This window comes from Protopterus annectens, chromosome 10.part0, assembly GCF_019279795.1.
Source record: "Protopterus annectens isolate FY-2018-M chromosome 10.part0, PAN1.0, whole genome shotgun sequence".
Classification (NCBI taxonomy): Eukaryota; Metazoa; Chordata; order Ceratodontiformes; family Protopteridae; genus Protopterus; species Protopterus annectens.
Window position 1 is genome coordinate 123929438 of NC_056744.1, and position 19835 is coordinate 123949272.

General features: G+C 41.8%; 1 protein-coding gene across 1 annotated transcript in view; it reads left to right on the forward strand.

Annotated features, from left to right (window-relative positions):
* Positions 1-19835, forward strand: part of HELZ (helicase with zinc finger) — a 3197037-nt gene that overhangs the window by 546959 nt on the left and 2630243 nt on the right. The window contains exon 5 of the mRNA XM_044085095.1: positions 9700-9997. Coding sequence (XP_043941030.1) covers positions 9700-9997 — 298 coding nt within the window. The remainder of the gene's footprint in view (positions 1-9699; positions 9998-19835) is intronic.

Here is a 19835-nt window from a genome sequence, read left to right on the forward strand (position 1 = left end):
CCTTTATTTTCAAATCCACTCCTAAGGCAGTTCCTCAGAGGGGCAAAAAACATTAGACCACATAGAAGAGCTCCTATACCTACATGGGACCTCAACTTTGTTCTGGAAAAACTAACATTACCTCCCTTTGAACCAGCTTTTTCTGCAGACCTTCAGTTCCTATCTTGGAAGACTGCCCTGCTCCTGGCAATAACTTCTGCTAGGAGAGTTTCAGAATTACAGGCACTTATGGCAGTGGAACCTTTCCTCATTTTTCATCAGGACAGAGTTTCTCTATGAACTAATCCTTCCTTCATGCCTAAGGTGGTTTCCAGCGTAGCTTTAAATCAAACCATCCATCTACCCACTTTCTTCCCCAATCCACAGAACAAAGGTGAGAGACTCCTACATTCCTTGGACATTCACAGGCAGCTTTGATATTACTTGGATAAAACTAAAGCTTTCAGAAAAACTGACCAGCTCTTTGTTTCCTATGCTACAGCTTCTCAAGGGAGGGCCATTTCCAAGCAAACCATTTCTAAATGGATAGGCCATTGCATATGATTCTACTATACCCATCATGGGAAACCAGTTCCTCCTACCATTAGATCCCACTCTACCAGGGCAACAGCTACCTCTACAGCCTTTCTCAGGGGGGGTTCCTATCAAGGAAATTTTAGAAGCTGCAACTTGGAGTTCTGTACACACCTTCACCAAACACCATCACTTACCTCTTTATTCTAAGTCCAGGGCAGGCTTCGCCACTGCAGTTCTGCAGGGACTCATTGCCTCCTCTAACCCTCTATAATGCCTCCACCCTACCTTAGCTTTGGGACTCAACCCAAGTGTGATGACTGCAGCAGGGTAACACGATGAACATAGTACAGTTTTGTACCTACCATAAATGTAGATGTTCGAGTGTTCACCCTGCTGCAGTCCAGGTTACCCTCCCTCCAGCCCCTCTGATCTACTGGCTAAATCTATGCTATGCTTTACTGATGTATTTGCTTATAGCTGAAGGGTTTTTTGTGTCTGTACAGTGTTCTCACTTTTTGGTACTGATTTGGATCACCCTTTTGGGGGCACCTGACATCTGGGGCAAGAAAAACTGAAGAAAATGGCGTCGGTTGCAATATATGTACCCCTGGCGCTCTGACGTCATGGATGAGGCGACAGCAACCGACGTCGGACCAAGACTTTGGAAATCCGGCCGACTGCGGGACCGCCTGACGACAGGATAATCCAAGTGTGATGACTGCAGCAGGGTGAACACTCGAACATCTACATTTATGGTAGGTACAAAACTGTACTTTAGTCACCCTAGACTTAAAAGAAGCTTATCTGAGCATTCCTGTCAGGGAATCATGTAGGAAATATCTATGTTTCAGGGCAGGATCTATGCATTATCACTTCTCTGCACTTCCCTTTGGCTTATCTACTGTGCCCAGGGTATTCACAAACTGCCTGGCTCCAGCCATTGCATACTGCAGGAAGAGAAATATCCAAATTTACCCATACTTGGACTACCTGATTCAGGCGGAAAGCCAGGAATTGCTGCTTCAGCACCTGGCATTTGTAAAAAGCCTTCCCACTTCATTGGGGTACACCATCAACGAAAAGAAATCACAACTGGTGCCCAGTCAAAAGATTATATTCCTGGGAGCAAGCTTGGAGACAACTTCCCAGATGGCATTTCTCACTTCAGAAAAAAAGGTCTGTCTGACAGACTACTTCAAGCAAATGGTGACCAGAACCCAGCTAACTGCAAGAAAAATACTGCAAGCCCTAGGGTTCATGGCCTCATGTATTCTGCTAATTCCATATGCAAGACTGCATATGAGGAAACTTCAGTGGTACTTAAAAAGTCTTTGGTGCCAACATTCTCAGGACCTAGAAACAGTCATTCCTATCATACCTTGTCTGAGGGCAGAGTTCCTTTGATGGGCAGAAGCATGCAACCACAACAAGGGACTGCATTTTACTCTACCCTACGCCACCCAAACCCTGACCACAGACTCATCAGACTATGCGTGGGGGGGCCCACATGGCTGGCAAATGCATTCAGGGCCACTGGAGCCCAAGCCAAATTCTGCTGCATATATATCTAATCTTTTCAGGACAACTGCTGGTAAAAACAGATACCACAGTTATGTGGTACGTAAACAAGCGGGGGGAACCCATTCTTACCCACTCTGCAGGTTAGCCATGACTCTGTGGAGCATAGCTTTGGACAGCCAAGTCCATCTACAAGCTCAATTCCTGCCAGGCCAACAAAATTCACTGGCACTCGACAAGCAGAGATCTCCTAGACCCACACGAGTGGAAATAGTGGGAGCCCAGCACCTTCAGCCTTCTGATCCAGAGGTAGGGGACCCCAAAGGTGGATCTCTATGCCTCCTCCCATAACCACTAGTTAAGCAAATTCTGCACCAGGAACCCTCACAGCAGGGCCTGGAAGGTGGATGCCCTATCCTTTCAATGGGAAAACCTCTCAATCTGTGCCTTTCCCCCCTCTGCCCCTTCTCTCAAGAGTACTACTCAAGATAAGACAGGCCAAGGACAATTATGATTGCCCCGGACTGGCCACGCCAGCACTGGCACCCACTTTTGCCCAGCCTGACAATGGTGCTACCCTGGCACCAATTCCAGACCCCTAGCCTGCTGTCACAGCAAGAGGGACAGATTTTGCATTTATAATGGCAAACCCTAAATCTTGCAGCCTGACATATTCCTTGAACACTCCACGAGCAACCCTAAGTAAACAGGTGCCGGACGTCATTCTTGAAGCCAGAAGGCCCATTACTAGGAAATCCTATGTGGAAAAGATATTGTTCTTGGATTCACTTAGAGGACACAGCAGTGCCCTCCTTACGTCTAATCCTGGATTACCTAGCAGAACTACTCCACAGTGGCCTGTCAGTCTCCATTAAGATTCATGCCTCTGCCATTTTGGCTTATTACAATACTGAGCCACCTCTTTTTTTCTCACCTTCTCATCAAACAGTTCCTGAGATGGGCCAACAACTTAAGGCCCCCAAGGAGAGCACCCACCCCTGCTTGGGACCTTAACTTTGTACTGGAAAAGCTCACGCCTTCCCCCTTTTGAACCTGCTGCCTCTGCAGAGTTAAAATTCCTGTCTTGGAAAACTGCCTTACTTCTAGCCATCACTTCAGCTAGAAGAGTGTCTGAGCTGCAGGCACTGATGGCTGTGGAACCCTTTATTATCTTCCATGCTGACAGGGTTTCCCTCAGGGCTAACCCGTCCTTTATGCCTAAGGTGGTGTCCAGTGTGGCCCTAAACCCATCCATCCATTTGCCAACCTTCTTCCCTAACACTCAGAATAATGGGGAAAGGATCCTGCACTCTTTGGACGTGCACATGTAGCTCAGGTTTTACCTTGACAGGGCTAAGCCTTTCAGAAAATCTGACCAGCTGCTAGTCAGCTTTGCTACAGGGGCAGAGAGGGCAAGGCCATTTCTAAACAAACCATTTCCAAATGGATAGCACACTGCATCCATTTCTGCTACAAGCACCATGGAAAACCAACCTCTCAGGGGGTCAGAATACATTCCATTAGGGCTACTTCTACCTCTGCAGCATTTCTCAGGGGAGTCCGTACCAGGGACATTCTGGAAGCTGCAGCCTGGAGTTCTGTACTCACCTTCACCAAGCATTACCACTTGCCTATCTTTTCCAAATCCAGGGCAGGATTTGCTACAGCAGTCTTGCAAGGCCTACTAGCCAGCCCTAACTCTTCTTGACTGCCTCCACCCTTCCTCAGCTTTGGGAATCAACCCAAGTGTGATGACTACAACAGTGAAACACGAAGAACATAGTACAGTTGTGTACACTTACCATAAATGTAGATGTTCAAGTGTATTCACTGTTGCAGTCCTGATTTCCCTCCCTCCAGCCTCCTGGTTTTCTCTCTTTCTATTTCTCCTTTCAATGGCTATTCCTAATGGTGTTGGTATTTACTTTTTTACTGATGGTGGTTTCCACACCATATACTAGCTCCCTATTTGGGGGCTCCTGACATTTGAGGCAAGAAAAACCAGTGTAATGGTGTCTGCTGACGTCATGGAAGAAGCGACAGCATCCGACACAGCAATGCTAAGACTCTGGTATTCGGACCAACTGAGGGCTACCTGCAGCAGATAACCCAAGTTTGATGACTGCAACAGTGGATACACTCGAATATCTACATTTATGGTAAGTGTACACAACTGTACTTTTTGGTAAGCTTACCTACACAACCATGCTTTTTCATTTTATATGCAACACACTTTTGTTGTTTTTAATGGGATTTTTCTCTCTGTATATAGTCAAAGTTGTTGAAAGAAAAGGCAGTATATTTTCTTAATCTCTTCATGGGCTCATGTTAACAGACTTTATGCCACCCAAAAAGGGATAGTAGTTATATAACACTGTATGTATCTTATCACTGTTCAAGAAGGAATATGTTCTAATCCAATGTGCCAGATGTATGTGTAAGCATTAGGTGCTGTTATTTCCAGTCTTTGAATCTTTATATTTCACGCAATAGTTCAGGGCATAGAAACTGTCAGCAGGCCTTAAATAATACAGTGACGTATATGTAGTATTCCCAGCTTCCTCGCGTATGTACATAAAGCCAGGCAATTTGATAATACAAGATCATCAGTAGAAGGGCTCCTCTATTGACATGTGCCAGAATGATATAGGAGAAATGGGTATAGGTGGATCCCAGTGGTTTGCCACAGTTTATTTTTTTCTGCTCAGCTTAGAGTTAAGGGACACAGATTAAGCACACTGCATCCATTTCTGCTAGAAGCACCATGGAAAACCAACCCCTCTGGGTCAGAATACATTCCATTAGGGTTACTTCTACCTCTGCAGCATTTCTCAGGGGAGTCCCTACCAGGGACATTCTGGAAGCCGCAGCCTGGAGTTCTGTATGCACCTTCACCACCAAGCATTACCATTTGCCTATCTTTTCCAAATCCAGGGCAGGATTTGCTACAGGATTGCCAGATCATTGGAAAAAGGACCTGTTTTATTGTTTTCTTCTTTGTTGCTCCTCAACTTTGAATATTATTATTTTGAATATTGTTAATTTAGATGTTTATAAATTTTATGTCGATTCTCCTGTTCCCATTTTTCAAGCTTTACCCAAAATACATAGACTACTCTAACCCACCATTGAGACTTAGTTTCAGGTCAAGGATGGGTTACAGCATGTCCATTTATGTGGAAAAGCATTTGAAAAGTGTTCTAGATAAATAGAGTGGTTTTGAGTGACTCTGGCCAGTTCTTAACACAGCTTTATAGCTAATGTTCTGATATAAATTCTTTTGTCGACATTATGTTCGTAACACTGGGTATTTGTTCATTATTCACAGTCATACCTAATGATGAAGGCCTATAATTCACCAAGAATTTTCTGTTATGTGATGGCCTTTTTGATGAGGCAAATTGATTTGATATGTCCATTCATTGGGACTGTATTAGAAAATAATACTTTTGTCTTTTGACAGTGACTACTATCATCAAAGGAAAGGAGTAGCTATGGGCACCCCCTGCACCAACAGCTATGCTAACACAGTGTTGGCACAGTTGGGAAAGCTATATGTTTTCTCTAATAAATTTTTAAGTAACATGTTGTATAAGTATTTTGTGGATGTTGTATTTATGCTTTAGAAAGGGACTGAGTGTGAATTCAGTGAGTTTCGTGAATATCTGCACAATACCATACACTTTTTGAAATTTACTAGCCATACTTTCCTGTACAGTATTGCTTATTTAGATATCGGACTAGAGAAAGTGGAAATGGGGAATATTGTTACTTGCCACTATGGGAAGGATTGTCACAGAAGTCTTATTCTCTGTAGACATAGTTTACACCCGCCCCCTCCCAACACATTTTTAAAAATGGTGACTGGTCAAGCCATGTGAATGTCCCGTCTAAATAACAGGGAAAATAGATTTCTATCATAAGTAGATGTCATGGGTGAAGAGTTAATAGCACGCGATTATAAAGCTAATGAAGTAGGATATGGTATTGAGGCCAAGATGCTAAGAAATAGAGCTTCTCCATATTTCTTTGATAGGCAACATAATTATACAACATTGGATACTACAGCTTGTATAAAAGCACCTACCATTAACCTCACTTACTGTAGTAATATTAAGGCTGTATGTGATATTAAAAAGAACTGGCATGTATTGCCATCAGATGCTGAAGTAGATATTGTTTTGGGAACACAGCCCATCTTTTCTTTTAGAAATAAAAAAATCACTTAAGATGCTTTTGTGCTATAATGACAATAAAACTAGGGATTTTTGTACTACCCATGGTACATTTCCTTGTACCTCTTGTAATTTTTGCCACCTTATAGATTCTAGTAACAGGTTTATTCATCCACTCACTGGCACATCTTATGACTTTAGGGTACATGCCACTTGTAGAACGAGGAACCTAGCATATTTAGCACAATGTGTATTATGCTCAAAATTTTACATAGATAAAACTAATAGAATGCTTTTTAAAAGGAGGAGGGAGCACGAGAGATATCAGAAATTTTAATATTAATAATTCGGTTTTTAAACATGTTAAAGAAACTAGTACTGAAACACACTTTTAAATTTAAAGTGGTAGAGATACTTAGAGTGTGGTAGATTGGGAGATATGGGCAGTGAAACTGAGCACCATGTGTTATTTTGGATTTTACACTTCCAAGCTGACAAGATAGGAGGCCTAAATGACGAGGTCTCTCTAAAACCCAAGTTAAAGAAAAGAAGAGGGTAATTGTTTTTTTTATATCTTGTGATTTTGAAGCTGCTGGAAGATTGGATAATGTATGTTTTTGAATTTGTATTTAAATGGTTATGCTGGGTTGCTATTTTATGGTCTGAAGAAGTTTACGAAAGCGCTTACCTGTTTTTTATATTAAAAGTACCTACTGCCGTTATAGCACGGTTTGCTTTTTATATAACAGAGTCACAGATATGTACATGATTGCCAGACAAATAAAATACATGTTTTGTTCTAAAATATGAATTGGGAAAGTATCACTTTTCATTAGAAAGTCAAATTATATGATTCAGACATATTTTATGCTCATTTCCCTGAACAAATACAGATTGACCCTGTTTGAGAAAAAATGTCAGGATGAGAGCAACCAAATGGTAATGGGAAGCTGATGATGGTACTTGGCAACAAAGAACAATATTTCTGTTACCAGTAATGTAATCTTGAAGCAAATTTTGCAAAATATCATGATACTTAGCTACAGAATAAAGCCAGTGATCCCAGGTGTAAAGGCCCATGTAACTTTATTATCATGTAAGGACTTTATTGAGCAAGTCTAAATTGTGAGGGGCGGGGTCCAGTGTGCAGGAGTAGTAAACAAGGCTTTTACTTCTGATGCAGTGATGGCATAAAGAAATGTTATAGGCCATTATTGTGCAGAGTTAAAATGTGTATGTGTGTGTCTGTATGTGTGTGTATATATATATATATATATATATATATATATATATATATATATATATATATATATATACATATATATATATATATATATATATATATATATATATATATATTTTAGACTACTGAGCAGAAGTTAAATGTAACACCTGTATGTGAAATGGAATAGTATGCAAAATGTCAGAGCCTACATGTAAATGGTCACGTCAGTTCCCTTTCATATTTCACTGTGACATTTTTAGGCAGTAATCTCTTATATTCCACTAAAAAGGCATTTAATATTGCTGTTCTACCATTAGGGATTTCAGTGCAGCAGTTATGTGGAATTTGACAACACCACTTTTGTTTTGACCTATTGCATGTTACTGTGTCAAATGAAAAAAAAAGTTTTTTATGGTAACATATACAGTATTTTTACTTCCGGTGTAATGCTGATTTACAGTATTTAAGGCCATTAATGTAATGGGCATACTGAACATCAGTTCAAAGTGACACATACTGTGGGGTTCGTGAATTGCAAAATATTACACAGGCAGGAATATCCTCAACTGCTGCATCAGCTGCCTATACATCTAAGACCATATGCAGTCCTCCTTTCAGATTTCATTGACAGACTTCTTGTAATCACTATATGATGTTCAGCTACGAAAAATGCGCACAGAATTGCTGTTTTATTATTGTGGGTTTTAGTGCAGTACCAAAATTAATTTGACCATATCACTTTAGATACTCCAGTTTGGCATGTTGTACATCAGTTGTCAAATGGAAAATATACCTTTCTTTTCTGGTAAAATGCACACGATGCCTATTTAAAGAAAAATTTGATAAAGAAATATTGTATAGACCATTATTGTACTCTACATACTGAGCAAAAGCTCAGTGCAATGCTCATAATGGAAGAGGAGTTTAATCTAAAATTATTAGACTGTGACTGAGCTCCTCTGAAATCGTGTGCTGCCCATATATTAATAGCCATAATTAAGTCCCCATTTCATATTTCATGAAAAGACTTGCATGTACTGCCTGCAACCTAGTGAGTTGCAAGGAAAAATACCTGAACTAAAGCATTTGTTGAATATGTGTAAAAGCCAGGATATTAGCTTCCTTTGAGATAACATTTTGAAATGTGTAGGTTATAACAGCAAAATGGTCATGTACAGCTTGCAGTTAAGATGGCTGTTCTACTCCATTGAAACTCATTGCTGATTTTGATGATGCTACTTTAGCTGCATGAAAGCATGGCATTGTACCGAAAGCTTTTTGCCTTTGTTAAAATTCCGTCTTTTGGGATTTCTACTTCTGTTATAATAAATTAAAGCACACGAGATTTAGACATCAGTTTCTTCCAGTCTTGTGGTCAGAGGACAGGTAGCCCCCTGGTGGAAGTTGGATGTAGTGCCAGACTTTATCAGTAAGACTTATGAAACTTTGGATTTGCTGGCTGCATGTAAGAGGCTGTGTGTGTTCCCTTGAAGAAGATGTTGCAGAGTCACGAATGCCATTCTTCTGCCAAGGATTCCACTGCATCTCCATTCTGATTTACTTGGCCTTTTGATAGGCAATGGCACAACCCTGTATGCTGTACCAGAAATGTCATGACTGTGAACTAAAAAATGTTTTTAGTAGTGGTCTGATGGTGCTTAGTTCACCCATTCTGGACATGAGTTTCAGTTGACCTGGTTGACTAGCTCGCAGTCAGGACTCCATCAACTTGTCACTGAGTCAGGCTTTGACCATTACAACTTTGCTGTTGAATGTAAACACAAGTGTTTGTTTATTTGTACAGGAGACCTTTCTCCAGTGATTTGCTCTAACAGAATCTTATGCAGTTGTAGTAATATATGTATTTATAATTTATGCTTATTAGCGTCGTCGCCTCACAGTAAGACGTTGTCCTGTTCGATTCTCAGCTAAAAGCGTCTTCTGTGTGGAGACATGCCGTGAATGGGCGTACCTTCGATGAAGGTTGTGCGTCAGAGTTGGCAACTTGGCATGTAAAAACCTACTGCCAATCATTAGCGGACCGGAGTTCCGCTGTGGCGACCCCTAACCGGGAAAAGCCGGAAGACACAACAAGTAATGCAATATTCTTTTCTTGATAATCTTAAAAGTTGGTAAATGATGAACACTGGTCAATTTTAATGGATGTCTTGTTCTGGGTAAACAGCTTAAGGATATACAGCAGTTGTCTTAATCTTTTAATGCTTGTAAAAAAATGATACATTACTAAATAACTTTTATTTTTAGCCAGCAAAAGTTTTGCACCGAGTAGCTCTGCTTTACGATGCACATCGTCCCCATTTTAGTATTACTGCAGTGTCTGTTGGAGAAAGCAAAACACAGATGAAGCAAGATGTACCAGAGAACTGTCAGGAATGGATTGGAAGCAGTATGGCACAGAATGGACTAGATCATTCAATTTTTAACGTCTCAGTTGACTTTGTTACGGAAATCTTTGGAACTTTTCGTCAGACTGTTGTGTTTGATTTTGGAATAGAACCAGTTCTTATGCAGAGAATAATGGTTGATGCTGCTTCTGTTGAAGGTAACATTTTTGACTAGTATTTCCTGAACATTACTTACAGTAAAGTGTTTTAATTTTCTTACCACTGATGACAATAGATCAGTGTTTAAAACAAGGTTGACACTGTGGACATACTGTTTGATTTTTTTTTTTGCTTTTTTATTCTACATTGAAAATGTTCTAGCAGTGTTTTAGCCCATAGAATTTTGTTACATAAATGCCTTATTAAATTAATGATAGATGACACCGTTGCATTATGTTTAGGTGATGAGAACTGTGGAATGGCAACACAAAAGTTATCATCCCTTTTTTGTAGCAGTCTGTTCTCTTTAGGCATTTCATTATTACAGGTGCATTATTTGCTTAACTGTTTACATTGGTATTTTTAGTTTTTATATATTTTTTCATTACTTGCATAGCCTTCACAGAGATGTTACAGACTTTAACATGGAATATAATCAGATGGCTGTCTCCATGTACATTTTCCATGCATCATGTTATCATTTCCACACTAGGCCAGCCTGTGCTTTTTCTTTGACATTGACCAAAATAAGTGTTTTTATATATTTTTGCATTACTTGCATAACCTTCACAGAGATGTTAGACTTTAACATGGATTGTAATCAGATGGCTGTCTCCCTGTGCATTTTCCATGCAACATGTTATCATTTCCACAGCGGTCCAGCCTGTACTTTTTCTTTGACATTGACCAAAAGAAGTGTATAAAAACAGGAGTTAGGATCTGTCTCCTCTGTTCTCTATTCCGTAACCTTCTGTACAGTTGCACAGGTTTGTTTAGATTTATTGTTGTGCCCTTTTTGAGTGTTACTGACTTGTACTTATTACCAGATTACTTTAAACCATGTCCAGGAGTTCCTTCCTGACCTTGATATAGAGAGGTCAAGAGATTTTCCTCTATCGCGTTTGAAACCGTTAATCTCCTGTGGCCACTTGAGTCAAAAAAGGGAGTCAGCACTTCAAAGTCTGTGCATTTCCTAAGTCCAGGAGCTTTCTTTTCAGGCTCCAACCTCCAGCACACTGTTACCAAGATTTAGGCTTCTGTTAAGTCCTGCCCCCCACCCCTTTTTGACAACTTTTTGGCTATCTAGTGGTGTAGGAAATGGTCAATGGTTATTTCAGTTTGCCTTGCACGTCCATGTTTCTGCTTCCATTTTTCTATACCTACAAATAGCAAGGCATAATCTATTAAGATTGAGGACTTCCTTGAGGAGTCCTAAGAAAAGCCAGCATTTGGCATCCTTTTTCCACCTAAATACATAAGTGGTCTCGCACCTTTTACTCAGCTTTCTTTTTTGTTCTGTGATGCAGCTGACCACTAGTTACTTGACACTCTAATTTAACTGCCTCAAATCAAGGCCACTGGTTCATTGGATGGCATGGTAGGGAAGTTAAGGAACTGGGGTCTCCATTTCTGTGAGGCAGAGAAGATGAAGGTAGTTTTCAGTTTCATATGTGCACTTCACAATATGGCCTTGTCTTTACATTATAGTGATTCATGTGTGCTGTGCCAGTTTATGGGATTTAGTTTCTCATGCACCTAAACTGTGAGGGAGCCACCCCCACATATATGTGGTGTCTGTGTCTGCCTGCCTGCTACAGCAGCCTTCACAATTTTTTTTTTTGCACCACCGAATGGTATGAAGAGGGGTGCCCACCCCCAAAAGAGGCAAGCAGCAATTCTCTTGTCACTGCTATTCCTAGCCATTTCCCTCACTCTGATCAGGCTGATGTGGGTCATAGTTGAAGCTTTATTCCTTTACATCAGAGTCAACCAGTAGTTCTTTGTTATTCTCGTTGCAGTTTTAGATTATAGTCCTTGCTGTCACTTGTACAAAATTTCATTGAATTTATTTTTTTGTTCCAGGTGGAAATGCGATGGAAGGGAGGCCTGTTAAGGGATTGCTGGGGGGCTACATAGGAACCACTAAAGTATGGGTCACATTTTTGATACCCGAGACCTCATTTGGAGGTGAATTTGTTGAGGACTGTTGTAGAAGGATAGGTTATGGGGATTCATAGCCTCATAGGCCTTTAAGAGGAAAGAGTCATTCTCCGATATTTGAACTGGTTCCTTTTTTGGATATCTATTGGAGTCGTGTTTAATGTGCACCCTCAGCTCCTGCCTAGATGTTAAAGGGCTGCAACTACTGTGTTAATGCTAGCTTTCCTTAGACTAATCAGCTTGGTCCTAGTACCCATCTTGTTTGATCATGGGAAGCATTGTCAAAGTTATCTGGGGACCATGGTGTCTCTTTCCTTACACTTTCTGGACTTATTGACATTGGTGCAGTTGCTGTTGTAGGGTGAGCCCATGCTAGAGTCTGTGACCCAGGCTTGTGAGATTTGGTACTTTGACTCCTGCAGGCTGCTACATTCCCAGAAATGGGACCTTAGCCCTAGGTGCTTTGATGCAGGTACTACATCTGTTACAAGTTTGTCCTTGTGCCCTGTTCTTTGCTACTCGTGCATCTGCGCACAGACCATTAACTACACAACCTTGTTAACATAGTAATGTTTGTCAGAATGCTCAGCCAGCAAGTCATGATGTGGATGAGCTTCTAGTCTCCATTGCATGTTAGTTTAGATCAATCTCTGGAAGGAATGTGTACCATATACAATGCAGGTCCTATAGCCAGGTAGTGGCAGTTATCCTGTATGACGCATCCTGGTTTTTCTAGTTGTAAAAATAATAGATTTTTATACATTTTGTGAATTAGCATGTATTAAATTACATTGATCGTTTTAAGTTAACCTTCACCTCTACATTTAGGATGTCACAGGTTTTTTATAGCAAACAAGATAATTTCTTCACACACAAAGTATGCGTAAGTAGCATCTTTAAGTATCATAAATTAACTCTGTTTTCATATCCGTTTGGTTTCTCAGTAATTTTATTGATTTAGGAAACTTAATATAACTTTTCACTTTAGAGATTGTATTTTCCTTTTGTGACAGTTCTTGCAGCTTTTCTTAAGAGCAAGTGTCAAGAACTTCTTTCCTAAACTCTATAAACTGCCAGAGTTCTCGGTGTCTACTTCCGTACTAGTAGCAGTTAGAGTTGCTGTTCTTCTTTGAACTTTGTTTTTTACACATGTATGAAGTTCCTTTCCTATGTAGTTTTCTGTCTTTTTCCATGAATGTCAATGGATATATTTTTATTTTGTTTTTTTTTTTTTTTTTTTATCAATTAATTTTCTAGTTGTTAACTTTGCTATGGCTTTCATATTTTCTCTAGCTTGTATTTGGTCGTTCCCTGAAGCTTGTCATAATAATGTTCCAGTTTCCCTTGAAGTTTCTAAAGCATTTCATATATTTTGTGTTGGCTATTGGACATTAATGAAGTTGTATTTAAGTGATTTGCTTTTCATCCTTTTGCCCCAGCAGGTTTTCAGTTGAGAGAAATTGCCTGCAGTGGTGCAGTTCTTTGTTCCAAAATTGCTAGATGACCATCCCTTGTAGCTTAAGCTAGTGCTGTTTCTCAGTAGATTTTTCACTGTATGTATAATTATTTTCTTGTTCCTGATCATCACAGTGGAATGGGCCAAATGTTTTATGTTTGAATTCCCTTTTCTGCAGAAACATTTTTTAGACCATTGTCTGGCTCTGAAAATCATTTTCATGGTAGACTTTAAAATATTGATCAAACTTGCACTTGTAGTGACTGTCAGTTTAATAGTTTCAGAAACTTCAGGTTATCAAATGGTTTTGAAACAAATACGATGTTCATCGTGTTACACTGCTGCAGTCATCACTCTTGGGTTATCCTGCCGTCAGGCGGTCCTGTAGTCGGCCCGAGTTCCAAATTCTTGGTCCGGCGTCGGTTGCTGTCACTTCTTCCCTGACGTCAGTGCGTCAGGGGTATATAAGATGTATCCGACGCCTTTTTCTCCAGTCTTTCTTGCCGCGCGGTGCCCGAAGCAGAAGCAGTTCGCAAGTGCCGGTCGGCCGACTCCTGAGATTTTCAAATCGAATTTCAGACCGAAGTCTTCATAAAGCTAAGTACCCCATTGGGGAACCTTTTCTTGCCTCAGTCTGATGTTAGAAAAAGTTAACAATTGCATTTCTTGTGGGAAGCAAATACCTCATAAGGGCTTTCATTCTTATTGTATTCCTTGCCTAGGCCCAGACCACAACGTCACAGGTTGTCGGTTTTGTGCTAGGTTTAATAAACAAACTATTAAACGTCGGTTTGATTTCGCCTGACATTATTTTGGTAGGAAATTTAATTATACCATGCCGTCGGAGCAACCGACGGCAGGAATACATAAAAAACGCAAAGATAAGGACAAGCAGCCGAAATCCAAACCGGACTCCGAGTCCTCTGCTAGACCAGTCGCCGGTTCTCCGGTTTTCAGTGAGGCGCCTACGCAGCCCCTGACGACAGCTGATTTAGAACCCCAGGCGACATCCGATCCACAAGCGGAGATTACTAGGCTTCCACAACCTTTAGGCCCTTCCGACTCCTTACCTGAAGGAGATTCCGGTGCAGTTGAAACGCCTTCAGTTGCTGAAGGTGTCTTCAGACCGACTACACTCACTATTAAATCCTATGCAAAACTGAAAACTCCTTTAAAAACAAAGAATACTGCACAGCAGCCTCCAGTACAAGGCCCCATGCCTAGGAAACAGATGCTTAAGATGGCTGAAGACTTAATTACCCTAATCAGAGGTTCCCATCCCCCTCCTGATAAAAGGCCAAGGCAGGAGGAGGACTACGCTTCTTCTGACCAGGTTTCAATTTCCTCAGACTCTTCAGAGGAATGGGAATATTCCTTTCCCCCTTATGAAGATTCTGATGCTGAAGAGTCTGTCCCTTCTGCATCTCCCCCAGAAGACTACTCTTTTGGGGAAACCTTACATACTATGAGGGAACATTTCCACTGGGGAAGGCCAGGATTACTCTGATTCTAAGAAAAGGCTCCGAGAGTTTCTTTTGCTACCCTAGCACTGACCACTTGCAATTCCACCTGTGTTAGACATTGTGGATGATGTTTATTCAGAATCTAGCCTTAACCCAGATTCTCTTCCTCCTGCACCAGCCAAACCAGACAGATACTACAGAGTCCCTGACTCTCACAAATTTCCTGTATAAAAGCCCTGTTGCTGACCCAGAAACCATTTCCCAGGGTCCCAAAGGGGTTAAAGCCTCTACTGCTAAACATCCTGTGCCCTCTGAAAGGGATTCTAGAGCACTAGACAGATGGGGAAAGAAAGTATATACCTCAGCTACTCAAGCTATGAGGGCCTTAAATTGTCAGTTTCACATGCTGAAATATCAACAATATCTGTTGTCTCAAAACAAAAATTGCTCGCACATACAGACCAGCCAGATTACAAGGAAATGCAAGATTTGTTGCATTCAGCTGAACAAGTGGGAAAACATACTTTGCAATGTGGATTTGATTCATTGGAAGCTTCTTGTAGAGCAGCAGTGACAGGGTCTGTCATACGTAGGCATGCTTGGTTAAAAGAACAAACTTTACCTGATTATGTTAAAGCAAAGTTATTGGATGCACCCTTACAGCAGGATGTTTTATTTGGTGTAAAAGCAGAAGTTGTTTTAAAGAAAATGGAGGATAAGGCAAAATCTATGCAGATGGTCAAGGATTTTTTTTACAGGTTCAACCTCCTCGTTTCAGCAGAAATTGGCCAACCAAAAACTGGTCCTTTCCAGCTTCTGCCAGACCACAGAGGGGCAGATACAGACGCCCAAGAGGCAGAGGCCAGCCACAAGGCTCTTACCAGCCTCGACAATGGAGTGCCACAACACAAAAAGGAGAAGACAGGTCTCAAACTACCAGAAGACAAGCACAATGACTTACCCCTCAGACTACCAAGCAAAACCCTCTTGGCAGCTCCGTTGGGGGGAAAACTAGCACTTTTTGCAGACAATTGGCACATCATCACAAAAGACAAATGGGTCCTAAATATTGTATCTCAAGGATACAGATACCACTTTCACACTTTGCCAAGGATAAAAGGAATGCCAAACCTGCCACCAAATCAATGGGCAGAGGCTCAAAAGCAAATTTCAGCTCTCATGGACATGAAAGCCATTCAACAGGTTCCTACACAGAAGCAAGGACAAGGATTTTACTCGACTGTTTCTAGTTCCCCGAAAGGACAAAGCCTGGAGACCAATTCTGGACCTCTCAATTCTAAACAAATACCTTGAAGTACCAAATTCAAGATGCTAACACTACAGCAACTTCTTCCCATGCTGGGCAAGAAGGCTTGGCTAGTAACGTTGGACCTCAAGGAGGTATACCTGCATGTCCCTATTGGACAAAATTGCAGAAGATACCTCCGATTTATTGCAGGTTCAACCCATTACCAATTCTCTGCACTGCCCTTTGGCTTATCTAGTGCACCCAGGGTCTTCACAAAATGCCTGGCACCAGTAATTGCATACTGCAGACAAAGAGGGATTCAAATATATCCATACCTGGACGACTGCCTTATTCAAGCAGAAACCAATGACATTCTATTAAAGCGTCTGGCGTTTGTCAAAAACCTACTAAGTTGCCTAGGGTGCACAGTAAACGAAAAGAAGTCAAAACTAGTGCCCTCACAAGGCATAATATTCCTGGGTGCCAGCTTAAATACAATGGCCCAGATGGCTTATCTCACACCAGACAAGCAAAGACAACTGACTCAATACTTCAAAATGATGGCAACAAAGACCCAACTCCCTGCAAGAAAAAATCTGCAGGCCTTGGGATTCATGGCATCTTGCATACTACTAATACCATTTGCAAAACTGCATATGAGGAAATTATAATGGTATCTGAAAAGCGTATGGTCTCAACACAGCCACAGCTTGGAAACAATAATTCCACTCATTCCCTGCCTTCAACAGGAGTTTTTATGGTGGGCTCAGGCATGTCACCTCAACAAGGGTCAGCCTTTCACCTTACCCACAGCCAGGCAAACTATAACAACAGATGCATCGGATTATGCGTGGGGAGCACACATGGCTGGACAGGGTATTCAGGTCAAATGGTCTGCAAACCAAAGGCATCTACATATCAATCAAAAAGAGATGCTAGCTGTACAAAATGCCCTAACAGCTTTCAAGGACCTCCTACATCCGGGACAACTCCTAATAAAGACGGACAACACCACAGTGATGTGGTACATAAACAAGCAAGGGGGCACACACTCCTACCCCCTATGCAGACAAGCAATGACCTTGTGGAACACAGCACTGACCTACCAAGTTCAACTACAAGCACAATTCCTGCCAGGAAAGAAAAACACACTGGCAAGACGATCTAAGCAGAAACATCACAGATCCTCACGAGTGGAAACTAGATCCACAAGTATTCACAATGATAACTCAGAAATGGGGGAGCCCAGACATAGATCTGTTTGCTTCCCCCCAAAACTACCAACTACGGAAATTCTACACAAGGACATACCACACACTAGCTTGGAAAGTAGACGCCCTCTCATTCAGTTGGAAAACATTGACAGTGTATGCCTTTCCTCCACTGCCTCTTCTAGCAAAGGTGCTGCTGAAAGCCAGATTAGAGAGGCCACAAATGATACTCATTGCTCCAGACTGGCCACACCAACACTGGTATCCAATACTAAGGAACATGGCTCAAGGCCCACCATGGATTTTGCCTACAATTCCTCACCTGCTCACTCAGCAAAACAATCGGATTCTACACAGTCAGCTCAAGACTTTAAATCTGGCTGCGTGGCAAGTTGCCTAAATAACCAGTCAACACTTCTCTCTAAAGCTGTGATGGACGTCATTCTGGAGGCCAGGAGGCCCAGCACCAGGAAAGTATATTCAGACAAATGGAAAAGATTCTGCGCCTGGAACCAGGCTAAAGGCCAAAATCCCCTTGTCCTAAATATTCCTCAGATTCCTCAATATTTAACTGAGATGTTGCACAAAGGACTTTCCTTCACATCTATTAAGATCCACGCCTCAGCTATTTCAGCTCAATGCAACACGGATCCTCCTATATTTTCACATCCATTACTAAGACAGTTCCTCAGAGGGGCTAAGAACATAAGACTACCACGGAGAGCACCAACTTGGGATCTGCCATGGAAAAGCTTACACTTCCGCCCTTTGAATAAGCTTTCACTGCTGATCTACAGTTCTTATCATGGAAAACTGCCTTGCTGCTAGCAATAACTTCAGCACGAAGAGTCTCAGAACTACAGGCCCTAATGGCAGTGGAGCATTTCATCATTTTTCATCAAGACAGAGTCTCTTTACGAACTTAACCCTTCCTTTATGCCAAAGGTGGTATCCAGTGTGGCCCTAAACCAAACTTTGCCCACCTTTTATCTAAACCCCCAGAACAAAGGGGAAAGGCTCCTACACTCTTTGGACATTCACAGGCAATTACGTTACTACTTGGATAAAACTAAGGCTTTCAGAAAATCTGACCAGCTCTTTGTATCCTATGCTGCAGGATCTCAAGGAAAAGCGATCTGAAAACAGACCATTTCAAAATGGATAGGACATTGTATCTGATGTCCTTCATGGATGCATCTGCAGTCATAACAACTGGGTTGTCCTGTCGTCAGGCAGCCCTTCAGTCGGCCGGATTCCAAAGGTCGGTCCGCTTCGGCTGATGTCCACTTCACCCCGGCGTCATCTCTGTTGGTCTTCGGCAAGTATACAGCATTCATTCCGTTCCTCAGTCTTTCTGGCCGGCTTACCGGCGTGGCGCCCGAAGCAGCCAAGATTTAGGTCGGCGGTCGGTCGGATCAGAGATTACTTCTTGACTTGCTACTTTAGGGCTTCTCGTACCTAAGTACCCGTTAGGACTTGTTCTTGCCTCTGGGGAAAGTCAATAAAAGTTTTCAATTGTTTTAACCTGTAGGAAACAAATACCTCATAAGATTCTCCTCTTATTGTCTGCCTTGGCCAGGGAGTTTACAGCGTAGCCTTTGCGGTTCGACGTCGCGGTTCAACTGGCGATGGATTAGGCGTCGGATGGTTGCTGAACAGTTTTCGGTTCTGATTTTTCGCGTATTCGGCCGTGGATCCTCCCTCTACAAACCGCCAAAAAAAAAAAAGATAAAGAAGACGTTACTCGCGGTCAGCGGCCCCTTAAACCATGGTTAAGCAAATGCGATCTGGGTGGTTTCTTGACTTATCGGCACTGTTCAGCTGAATCTATCTAAACAAGCATTTCCCTGCTACCTTCTTTGAAGCATTAGGCCCTTGCTTATCCCTTGAAGCAGCAAAGACTACTTTAATCCACTACATAAACTGGATGTCGAGACCACCCCAGCGATGGTGCTGCTATTTAATTTACCCCTGTCCATTACTGCTACACCCATGCTAAAATAGCAAAGACTACTAAAACAGGGCCTGTTAAGCCCTACAACCACAAAAAACTTGCTGTGTTCTCCCCTACAAACTCAGGCCCCCCTCTTAATTTCATTAATTAAGAGGATCACAAATTTGATTAGACAGAATTAGAGGATCACAATCTCACCCAGACGGGGCCTCTCTGAGCCAATCCAGAGATGGAATCTTACCCCGCTGAATCAGACGCATAACTGATCAGCCAGAGCTCCTTTCTCAATTTTGAAGAGATAGCTGCTCCTCCATCCATCAAGCTGCTTGATGATGAGAAGAGAATTCTCGCTGCCGCACCCATGACATCGCCTCCAGCCTGAATGGCTCCAACATGCATTCAGAGTCCCAAAAACTTGGCAGCAACTGGATTTTCCACACTCAGAAAAACTGGCTGCACCTTCCTGTTCTCTCCACAGCACCCTGCTTCAACTATGTCTCCCTGTTAAGGATTTGGGTCTCCATGCCTGCCAAACCAGACATATTTTTTTTTGTGCACCACCT